The following is a 12,381-nucleotide window of genomic DNA, read 5'->3' on the forward strand; positions in this document are numbered from 1 at the left end:
ACCCACAGTACTCAGAAAATAGGGAAGGGAACCAAGGAAAAGCTACCTCCACCATTCCTGATTAAACAGCACACACATGAACACATGGAATCTAAAGTAATAATCTCAAAGGATTCAACATGGATTCATGTATAATGGAATATAAAACAAAAGCAGCAAGAAAATGTATACTTAAGAAATTGTTAGATGCAAATTCTGCAGACACTTAAAGAAGTTAAAGAGAATAAAAAAATGACTTAAAACAAAAATAACAAAGATAATTATCATGCAAAAAATTCAAATGAGGCCAGGCAGGGTGGCATATGCCTGTAATCCCAGCAGTTCAGGAGGCTGAGGCAGGAGGATCGCAGGTTCAAAGCCAGCCTCAGCAAAAGTAAGGCACTAAGCAACCCAGTGAAACCCTGTCTCTAAATAAAATACAAAATAGGTCTGGGGATATGGCTCAGTGGTCAACTGCCCCTGGGTTCAATCCCCAGTACCATGCTCTCCCCCCAAAATTCAAATGAACTGGTCAAGTTAAACAACAACAACAAAAAAGAAGAAAACCATAATATCACTACAGAAATAAAACCACTTTAAAAGGAACAAGAATCATATTCAGTTCTGCCAAAGTCAGAGCGAATGACAAGGATTTAGGGAGTAGGAGTCAAATACCAAGGAGATGAAATATTTCAGGGTGAGGCTACACAATAGGCTTAGCAAGCAACAGGTCTAAACTTTAACAAAAGGAACATGAAATCACAGAGGATGTCTCTAAAAAAGAAAATACAGAATATCTTCGTGATATACTTGAATGATTGAAAGAAGTCTTTAGTTCCACTGGAGAGGCTATCTTAGAAGTTTTCTGTTGCTATAACTGAATACCATATCATATGCTGGCTGACTTATAAAGAATAAAGGTTTATTTTGTTTGTGTTTCTGGAGGTGGTTCTGGAGTGTGGGAAGTTCAGTTTCGGTGCTGAAACGGAAGGCCTTCTTACTGGTGAGGACTCTATAGAGTCTCAAGGTGGTACAGGGCATCACATCACCGTGAGAGGAGAACATAGAACAAACTGAGTCAAAATGGCTTTTATAACACTCTCACTCTTGAGATAACCTATCAATCCATAAGTGGATTTATTCATTCATGAGGGCTGAGCTCTCATGACTCAATCACTTTTTCTTTGGCGGGGGATACTGGGGATTGAACCCAGGGAAACTTTACCAGTGAACCACATCCCTATCCTTTTTTGTATTTTATTTAGAGCCAGGGTCTCAATGAGTTGTTTAGGCCTCACTAAGTTGCTGAGGCTGGCTTTGAATTCATGATCCTCCCGTCTCAGCCTCCCAAACTGCTGGGACTTACACGCATGCAACTCCATGCCTGGCTCAATCACGTCTTAAAGGTCCCATCTGGTCCCAACTCTTATTATCTTACTGTGGGGATTAAATTTCAAAGTGAGTTTTGGTGGGGGCATTCAAAGCACAGTAGAGGCTGAGGATGAATTTGGAATAATGAAAGATCATCCATATGACAAAAAGCTCATCTTACAAATGTAGTAAGATTACATTGGAAAGTATATAAATTTTTCAATTTATTTATTTTTGCAAATTTTCTTTTGAAAGAGAAAAAATATCTAAAGAATTCAGATAAAATGAATGAAAGAAAAAATATTCTAGTATAAAATTCTCTAGGACTCCCTCACTAAAGTAGTAATTTTGTTTTTATTTTAATTTTTTGCAGTGCAGGGTATGAAATCCAGGGCCTTGGGCATGCTGGGAAAGTGCTTCCATCACTGACTTACATCCCCAGTCCCATAACTTATCTTTAGAACTAAGTATTTTCCTTTGGGAATTTTCTTTTAGTACACTGCTTTGCCATTTATTTGGAGAATATCATACCATGTGCCAATCCAAAATGTCGACATTGGAAGAAGTAATTATCCAGATAGGTAGTACATTTGGGTACAAGAATAAAAGAAAGATTGAGTAGGAAAGTCTAAATTGTAACTAAATTGTGGCCACAGTATCATATAAATCAGTATTATATAGGATTAGAACTTCATTTTTAGAATATTAATACAGAGTATTTCTTTTCATGTGAAATATCTGAAGTTAAAAAGCAATTTCTATAACAAAAAAATTTGTTAATGATTTAAAAATTCTATTTCATATAAATAAAATCATCTTCGGCCAATAATACATACCTGTTTTTCAAGCTTAGTTTGAATATCTTCTAGCTCTCCATTTCTAATTGTCTCTTGCTGTAACATTTGCTGCTGTTGCTGAAGAGTATGCTGTAGAATAACATTTTGCTCAGTGGTCTCTTGAAGACTGTGATTCTTTATCTTTAGCTCTTTCTGCAAACAATATACCTAACAAATACATATACTTCTCATTACAATGAAGTGTTTCAAATAAAAAAAGCAATAAGATGTCAAATCGGTCTTCCTTAATTACCCTCACTTGTCAAGCGGGGCAACTGTCAAGAGGGCCAACTGTAGTCATAGTTTATTATATATAAGGGTGGGGGGGTTCATTTTTCTGATGGGGAAGTACATTATAAGGGCCTATAAAGAAAGGTGGCTCTTGGTGTCTGGGGATGTATCTTTTAAGACCTTCCTATGTGATTAGGTTATTTTCAAGGAGGTACTGAAACATGCTTTCTTTCTGGGAGCCTGCAATTATTTTGATACTTAGAGGCTGGTCATTATTCCTATATGACCTAACCCACTCCTAACAAAAATAAATAAATAAAACTCCAGAACTTTGGAATCATAATCAGGCTTCCCTAGGCAGAAAAACTGCATCTCTTGTCATATTTCACTGTTATAGAAACGAATGTATTCCTTATGACTCCCTCCTAGGGAGGGATTATAGGTAGTCATGGATTTCTCTACACTTCACCTGATGCATTTTTCCCCCTTAGTGATAATAAATCACTGCCATGAAGTACTGCAAAAATATTAAGTGGTTATTTATTATTTATTAGACTATTATTAATGTTTATAAAAGACTATCCCAGCAAAGCACCCCAGAATATTCATGTTCCAAAGAACACATAAAGGAATAACAGTATCAGCTGAGAAATTTCACTTATTCACTCCAAATATTTAGAACTTGAATATGCTGGTAAAGATATCCTTAAAATTATATGGTAGCACCTGTATTAAGAAGGGAAAAATATGGTAGTTTTAATAAAAGATGATATATATCGAATTAAAAATGGTGTGTTCATTTAAAATCATAATTTATAAGACAAAGTAAATGTAACATTTTACAAAATGAAATTAAGTTTAAAAATCACATTGCATCAATATAATTATGAAAATATAAATGAAAAAGAAAAGCTGAAGTTCCAGAGAATAAGTTGTATATAAATTTCTTTAAGCCAGGTACAGTGGCGCACACCCGTGATCCCAAAATAGGGCTGGGAATGTGGCTCAATGGTCAAGTTCCCCTGAGTTCAATACCCAGTACCCACAATCCCCCAATTTTTTTCTTCAAAAGTTTTCTTATCATTGTTTATGTAATACTTTAAAAAAAAAAATAAAGGAAAACAAAGTTATTCCTTTAAAGCAAAGACTCTTTCCAGAAGAAAAGAATTTCAACTCCTTGTAAGAAATAGTGTAAGGGAATCATGACTCGGTTCTTTTTTTAATTAGTCAGCCAATTAACCCTCAGCAGCATGATAAAGGACTTAAGAACCAAATATTCTTTGCTGATGATGAGAAGCTCTTAGGATTTCAGACTTCTTTATATAATGATATTGGAAACCTGGAATAATCTTACTATCACAGGCAACTAGTCAATTTCTGATTCTGAAATTGACTAGTTGCCTAGTCAATTTTTATGCTAATCTATTTTACTTAATTCTGCCTGAAAATAATTTAGTGCAAATATTCATCAGTATTACCTGTTTTCTTTGTTAGCTCCTGACAACCTAAAGATCACACTTCTGTAGTAGCTTATTTTATATCTAACTGACTTTCCTACAAAAAAGGTTTAAATACTATTTTTTCTTTACTGGAACATCTTGTCTCACATTTACTTTGCTATTTAAAGAGACAATGGCCAAAATACTTAAATATGACAAAACAGAAGAAAAAAGATAAGACCTAACCAAAACACCAAGAAAGTCATACCACATTAACAACAAAATTTTATTCAGTTATCTAGTCACTTTCAAAACTTCAATTATATATGTTGATGTATATAATGTCAGTTGTATCAAGAATAATAATTCACAATATTACCTAACTACTTACACTGGCATTTCATTATACTGTACTTTATCTTCTAGATAGTTTGACTTTAATAGTAAATATATGGAAAAAGAGAGAAAAAAAAAAAAAAGTAAATACAGGGGCTGGGCATAGTGGCACATGCCTGTAATCCCAGCAACTTGGGACGATGAGGCAGGAGGATTACAAGTTTGACAGAGGCTCAGTAACTTAGTGAGGCCCTAAGCAACTCAGCAAGACTGTGTCTAAATAAAAAATAAAAAATGGCAAGGGATGTGGCTCAGTGGTTAAGTGCCACAGAAAAACAAACAAACAAACAAAAAAATCAACAAAAACAAACAAACAAACTAAAAAACCCAAAAAGATCTTTACAAAATGGATGTGCTAAGAATCAAATCCAAATTCCCAAAACCTAGCTATTTACATGATAAAGACCTCACAACTCTGCTTGTTACAAGGTATTAGTTCTATTAACCAGCATTAGAAAGAATTTTCTCTGTAAGATTATAGTTTTCTAAAAAGATGAATAAGTCAAAGGTAAATAGTACTTGGATTCTGCTCCATGTTGTTTTTTAATACATATGAACAAATGGAAGCCAACACGTGCAGTTCAGCTAAAATTCAGAAGTGATAAATTGGCTTATAAATCTTTCTCATTTATTTAATTCCTAGTCAGTTCATACATATTCAGCTACCATTTTAGATGTCTAATTCAGATTGAGCCTAGGTTTATAATCTCCCATTATGGAAATCAATCCAAGTTTATTTAATGTGTAAATGCCTATTATCCACCCCAGTCTGATACTTTTTCTAAGAAGGCAAAGTCTACATAGCTCAATGAACCTTCCTATCAAAAACACTGCCTAGGGGCTGGGGAGATAGCTCAGTCGGTAGAGTGCTTGCCTTGTAAGCACAAGGCCCTGGGTTCGATCCCTAGCACCCAAAAAAAAAAAAAAAAAAAAAAAAAACACTGCCTAACTCTAGATTCTATCTCTGACACATTCATTTATGCTGGACTTGTGTGGGGTCAGTAGAATAACTGCCAAGATAATGCATTTTAAAAAAATTTTTCATTGTAGATGGTCACAACACCTTCATTTTATTTATTTTTATGTGGTGCTGAGTATCAAATCCAGTGCCTCATGCATGCTAGGCAAGTGCTCTACCACTGAGCCACAATCGTAGCCCCAAGATAATGAATATTTATACTGTTTTAAAAATTAAAGTAACAAGTGCAGCAGGTTGATGCAGGAGGATCTCAAGTTCAAAGTCAGCCTCTGCAACTTAGTGAGGCCCTAAGCAATTCAGTGAGACCCTGTTTCAAAATAAACAATAAAAAGGGCTAGGGATGTGGCTCAGAGGTTAAGCATTCCTGGTTTTAATCCCTAGTATCACCCCCAAAAAACCTTAGTAACAAAATGACATTCCTGTTTCAAAGAGAGTATACAGTTTTGCTGATTTAATTTCTATATAATGGAGTAGAGAAATAGATATCCATATGTCAAAGATACTGTAAAAACCTTCAAGGCGGGGTGGGAAGAGACATGACCATGTAGAATCCAGATTTTTTTTTTAAATGTTCAAGGTTATATAATTACATGATTTGCTTAAGTCTGGAGTGCTGGTCAACTACATATTTGCTTTTAGATCTATCCCTGCCTTTCCCCTGATGTTCTGTATACTGCAGAAAATAGCATTTCTTATCTGCCCTTGACCTCTTTACTACTGATAGGTCTGGTTGATGAGAATGGCCAGTAGCTTCAGTTCTCCTCCTCCATGTCCCCAGTTCTTCCATGTCCATGTCCTATTAAACATACTGCTTTTGCTATGGCCCAGCTCCAGTGAGGCTGCCCTGCTCTTGGACTATGGTCACACCATCTCTTCCTGAAGTTCCTCCAGGTGGACAACGGGCCCCTGTTTATGAATAGTCCCTAGTCACCTAAACACATTGTTTGGTTTCTCTGATTCATCCATTATCTATGCATCTAGTCATCTAATACTCTGCAGAGAATTCTCCCCATGTGAAAGTTTTATAAGGGTTCCTATTCTTCTTGGCTGGACTTTTCTGATATAGTCAAGTCAATTTTGATTAATATTAACTAGGGACTATTTCTAAAAATGAACTTAGAGCTAATATACCTACATTATAAATTCTAACAAAGAATTTTTCTCTAAGATAATCCCTTTAGGAAAATAATTAGTAATGACCTATTATGTTAAAAGCATAGTACTAGACATTAAGGATACAGAATGTAAGATAACTGAAAGAAAGGTCTTTGATATCTAAGAAACTTATTTCAATATAGAAAGTTTAATTTGTAAATGTAATTTTTCTATGGGGGACGGGGTACTGGGGATTGAACTCAGGGGTACTTGGCCACTGAGCCACATCCCCAACTCTTTTTTGTATTTTATTTAGAGACAGGGTTTCAATGAGTTGCTTAGTGCCTTGCTTTTGCTGAGACTGGCTTTAAACTCGAGACCCTCCTGCCTCAGTCTCCTGAGCCACTGGGATTAGAGGAATGCACCACAGCACCTGGCTATAAATTTAATTCTTAATCCTTCAAACAATGAGAAGGAACAAAAACAAAATAGAAAAACTGAGAAGAATTTTACTCTAAATCTAAATGTTATTTATTTTATATTAGAACTGCTCTGTGATATTAGTAATTATTTATCTAAGTCTCTAAAAAATAAATAATTAGAATTTTAAGGTTTCATATTTTATGTTGCATTGAAATAAAAATTATTCTTTAAAGAATATAAAATTTGGAATGCACATTTTAATATCAGATACATAAGGATATACTATAAAGTATCTTAAAAATAACTCAGAAAGAACTCACTTGAGCCAGGCTTGGTGGCATACACCTGTAATCCCAGTGGCTCAGGAGCCTGAGGCAGGAGGATCCTGAGTTCAAAGCCAGACTCAGCAAAAGTGAGGCACTAAGCAACTCAGTGAGACCCTGTCTCTAAATAAAATACAAAATAGGGCTAGGGATGTGGTTCAGGGTCGAGTGCCCCTGAATTCAATCCCCGGTACCACCCCCCTCAAAAAAAAAAAAAAAATATTGCTTGAAAAATGTGCTACATGTAAAGGAAATGTTAACTTACCTCTTCGGATTTCTTCTTTAGCTGTTTTTCAAACTTCTCCTTATTTCCTTCCAATTGATTCAAATGCAAGGCAAGCTCTTCCTTACAAATTTCTAATGCTGAATCTAGTTGTCTAACCTAATCAATGAAAAAGGAGGGGAAAAAAAGGAAAATCATCTAATGTACTGAATGCTTACTATATACTCAATATTTTAAAGATTTATCTCCAAAAGTTTACCTTACTGCTTCAAACAGTAAATATGGAGTCATACTTAGAATATAAAATGCTATTACAGAAGAGATAATATTAAGAGAATTCTTTATAAGAAAACAAAAAGGAAACCAGAGAATGGAATAGTGAAGAATAAAGAAATGATGGACAAGTGGAGGACATTTCAGGAAAAGGAAATATTCAGAGGGAAGGCACTGTGAAAGGGAATGGAGAAGCTGGGAGGAGCTTAGGTTATCAAGAGTATGAACTTGTAGAAAATGGTTATTTGAGTAATAAGAATGCTAAGATAAACTGGAGCCAACTGTGAAGAAACTGAAGTCAAACACTCAAAAACACTTCTTAAAAAGTTAAAGCAGTCTTTAGGAGACTTCTTAAATCCCCTTAACAAGAAAAATAGGAAAGTATGAATTTACAAATTAGTATTTTGTTAATACTGTTAAGATAATATTTTGAAATATTGACATTAATAAGAAAATGAAAATATTGCTAGATAAAGTGGCACATGCCTATAATCCTGGCGACTTGGGATGATGAGGCCTCACAATTTTGAGGCCAGCCTCAGCAATTTAGTAGGATCCTGTCTCAAAAAAACAAAAAGAAGGTCTGGGCATATAGCTCAGTGGTCAGTACTGAAGAAAAAAAAAAAAGAAAAAGAAAAAATATTTTTGTCAGCTAGGAAAAAAAATTAAGACTTCTTTGCTTAGAATCTATGAGAAATTTTTCAAAAGGACAGCTATATAACTTGGATTAGTTGTGTTTACACAGTTGCAAAATGCTTCTTAACATCAATATTAAAGAACAAGTCATTTAATAATTTTTTTCAAAAAATTTAGTTCAAGCTCAATTTGCTTACATGTTCCATATCCCATCTATTAATAATATTCTTGTCTTGATCCTCTCTTTTCCTTATTATAATTCTAACCTTCTGGGGGTGATTTTTCTTTTTTCCTTTTTAAAAAAATTGGCAGAAAATTAACCTGAGAAGAAGTGTTTTTTCTCTTACATCTAGTAACATTCAAGGAGTCAGCCTTCTAAGTGTCAAAGAAATCTCAGCAAGACTAGGAAAAAAAGAAAATGTTCCACTTGCAGATATTATTCTACATCATGAAACTATCCTTGCAACTTTTTTTTCTAAAAAGGGAACCTTGAGCTGGGTGTGGTGGAATATGGTTGTAATCCCAGTTACATGGGAGGCTGAGGCAGGCGGAGTACAAGTTCAAGGACAGCCCAGGCAACTGATCAAAAATTTATCTAAAAAAATTAAAAGGGCTGGGGAATGTAGCACTGGGGATAAAGCACAGTGGTGCGGTACCCCTGGTTCAATCCCCAGAACCAAAAAAAAGAAGATGATAAAAAATGAATCTTGAAGCCACATTTATTGAAAACTATCTTACTCAATTGGTCTATATATGTAAACAGCTAAACAGTCTGTACTTCTGAATAGCTATCTTTGTTAATAAATTGTTGCCCTAATAATAATTTTTAAACTAACATTTTTCTAAAAGGTATAAATATTTGCAAATTTTCTTTCTTAAACAAGAGAATGGGCATTGGAGTGGGGAGCAGAGGTACATGTCTGTAATCCCAGCAGCTTGGGAAGGATCCCAATTTCAAAATCAATCTCGGCAAAAGCAAGGCGCTAAGAAACTCAGTGAGATCCTATCTCTTAAATAAAATACAAAATAGGTCTGGGATATGACTCAGTGGTCGAGTGCCCCTGAGTTCAATCCCTGGTTACCCCCCAAAAAAGAGAATGGGCATTGGAACTTGTATTTCATTACCTTCTTATTTAAAATATAATTTGCTGACCTTTATTCAGCAAAGGTCATCAACAGATGTTAAAACCATTGGTTTTAAGTTTACTGAGGAAAAAGACATTAAAGAATCACTCCAAAATTTGTTCACTAATTGTCAAGGAAAAAATAGTGAGAACTGGCACTCACCACACCTTCAATAAGGTGTCAAAATTCACACTGTCATTAAGGGTGCAGTCTATAATATATCTCGGGAGGAATACAGAATAACCCATGTTGCATTCTTGTTGCCCTAATTTCTCATAAGATTTGGTGTCATGAAGAAAAGGAGATAGTCTAGATAGGGAGAATCTACAATATAAATTATAATTAAATTATAGATTGGTAAAAGAAAAAGGAACAAGCTAAAGCATTAAAGGTTTAAATGCTTCAGTGGGGTATATCCAATTGAAATAAAGATTTTAACTCAGCAGTAGGATAAGAACTTGGGGGAGAAAAGGGAAATACTTAGAGCTCAAAATTTAAGAAGGCACTCACTCTCAGGGTCATGCAAATACTGGCCATTTACATGCATGATCCTAACATTGTAACAGTGTCTCCTTAAATTCTGCATCGGTGGCATCTCACTTGATTTACCTTAGTCCCAGGTCTGCAATAAGCTCCCAGGTGATGCTGAAGCTACTAGTCCATAAACCACACTTTGAGTAGCAGTGTCATAAAGGACATTTTCAAATAACTGGGAAAAGTTCATTATGGACTATATTGAATGGTGTTTGATATTGCTGAATTAATGACCTTCTTTGATGTGTAAATGTGACCACATAGAAGAAAGTTTCTGCTCATAGAAGATGCATGTTTAGGTATTAAAATCATAAGTATTATGACATATGCAACCTTGTCTCAGCTGGCTGGCAAAAGAGAAGTATTTGTGTAGGAGGAGGTAGGTGTACGCACAAGAATCATGCTTGTGTATATAGAAAGAGATGAAGTGAGTGTACCTAGGGTATAAGGGACAATGAGCTGGATGAAAAAAAGGTACACAGATGCTCCCTGCAGTAGTCTTTCAAATTTTCTAAGGGTTTGAATTTTTAAAATAATTTTTTAGTTGTAGATGGACACAATACATTTATTTATTTATTTATTTATTTATTTATTTAATGTGGTGCTGAGGATTATACCTGCTAGGCAAGCACTCTACCACTGAGCTACAACCCCATCCCAGAAGGTTTGAAATTTTAAAAATAAATTTAAATTAATAAATCAATTAAAATTAACAAGTAATAAAAACTAAAAAATTTGATTGGCTTTCTTTCTTACTTAATCAGACCCTGAGAGTCTGAATCATGTACAAAAACACATGTACATTGTATACACATCACTTGCAAACATACACATATATTAATGAATGAAATCAAAACATCCATGGCAGATATACATGTATATAAATGAATGAAACCAAAGAAACTTCTCAGGTACACAATCTGGAGACAACTAGGTGGGGCTCTAGGTTATATATCTTCAACAACAGAAGTTAAACTCTTCCTGTTTATTTTTCTACTTAAGATATTTTTTGAGGGGGCAGGGAAAGAATCCAGAGTAGATAATAAATAGAAAACAAAATAATAGAAACTAAATACTTTCTTTACTCTTTTTTTCCTTTTTCTTTCTTTCTTTTCTTTTTTTTTTTTTTTGATACTGGGGATTGAATCCACATCTCATACATTCTAGGCAAGTGCTATCACTGAGCTACATTCCCAGTCCCAAAACAACAGAAAATAAATGAATAAAATTTTAAGTATTTTCTCAATTTTCTGTTTAAGACACAACATAATTTGCTTAATTTATTGGTCTATTGTTACCAGTTTAGAATTTTCTCATCAGTTAGCTCTCATTAATCATAATTTTATAATTGATACAACTTTAAATTCATCCTTTTATCTCTTCTATATATAGAAAACTCGTAATATTCCCTTTGCAGAGAACAACTGAGGCATGCAAGGGAATATGGACAAAAGTCATGAAGGGGACAATGACATAATTAGGAAAAATAGGCTTCAGGTTTCTGTTTTGATGCTACAGACAAAAGAGGTTAAGAATCATTTCAGTATAACTTGAATCATGGAAATTTTGCTTATATATTTTTTTCTTCTTTTGATTTTTTTTTTCCCCAAACAGCAAACTTGTTAAAGGTATTAAGAGAATAAAATATAGCATCAGATTTCATTCCCTTACTAATTTTCTTTCCATCTCATATCTGGCTAGAAACATGGAAATCCTTACTAAATGACTCTCAAATGTCTAGATAGTATAATGAAAACCAGGAGTTAAGTTGCTATTTTTTTTGAGGAGGGGGCATTATTTCATGAAATTTAAGTTCAGGCCTTTATATAACCTTTATAGTGATTTTTTTTGTACCAGGATTGAACCCAGGGGCACTTAACCACTGAACCACATCCCCAGACCTTTTTGTATTTATTTAGAGACAGGGTCTCACTAAGTTGCTTAGGGCCTCACTGAACTGCTGAGGTTGGCCTTGAACTTGCAATCTTCCTGCCACCTAAGTCACTCAGTTTGTAGGCATGCCCATAGTGCCCAGCTACTAATGATTTTTTTAATGTTAATAAACTTTGAGATTTTTTTTTACATGAGGAAATGAATTGACATGGCATTAAATATTAAAGAACTAGAGAATATTACAGGAATAGTTATGGATAAATATAATTAGGTTTACATGGGCATACACAGTCACAAAATGAACTAAAAACAGAATACCAAGAAAAAGTAAATAATGTATTTTTAAAAAAGATATATGAGGGGCTGGGGTTGTGCTCAGTGGTAGAACACTTGCCTAGCATGTGTGAGGCACTGGGTTCAATCCTCAGCACCACATAAAAATAAATAAAATAAAAGTATTGAGTCCACTAACAACTAAAAAAATATTTTTTGAAAAAGCAATATGACAGAATAAAGTGGCAGTATATTTGGGCATATCACATTTGGACCTCTAAAAATGCAAAGGAGAAAATATTGAATATACAAGAGTTTTTCCCATTATCCACAGAGGATATGTTTTAAGAAC

General features: G+C 34.4%; 1 protein-coding gene across 11 annotated transcripts in view; it reads right to left on the bottom strand.

Annotated features, from left to right (window-relative positions):
- Positions 1 to 12,381, bottom strand: part of Ccdc18 (coiled-coil domain containing 18) — a 109,540-nt gene that overhangs the window by 44,741 nt on the left and 52,418 nt on the right. For 10 of the 11 annotated variants that reach the window (XM_047553010.1, XM_047553065.1, XM_047553082.1 and 7 more), the window contains 2 exons: positions 7,338 to 7,454; positions 2,187 to 2,354 (listed from right to left, as the gene is read on the bottom strand). In XM_047553010.1, the coding sequence (XP_047408966.1) occupies positions 2,187 to 2,354; positions 7,338 to 7,454 (285 nt within the window). The remainder of the gene's footprint in view (positions 1 to 2,186; positions 2,355 to 7,337; positions 7,455 to 12,381) is intronic. The other variant, XM_047553036.1, reaches the window with a different exon arrangement.

This window comes from Sciurus carolinensis, chromosome 1 (assembly GCF_902686445.1).
Source record: "Sciurus carolinensis chromosome 1, mSciCar1.2, whole genome shotgun sequence".
NCBI classification, from domain to species: Eukaryota; Metazoa; Chordata; class Mammalia; order Rodentia; family Sciuridae; genus Sciurus; species Sciurus carolinensis.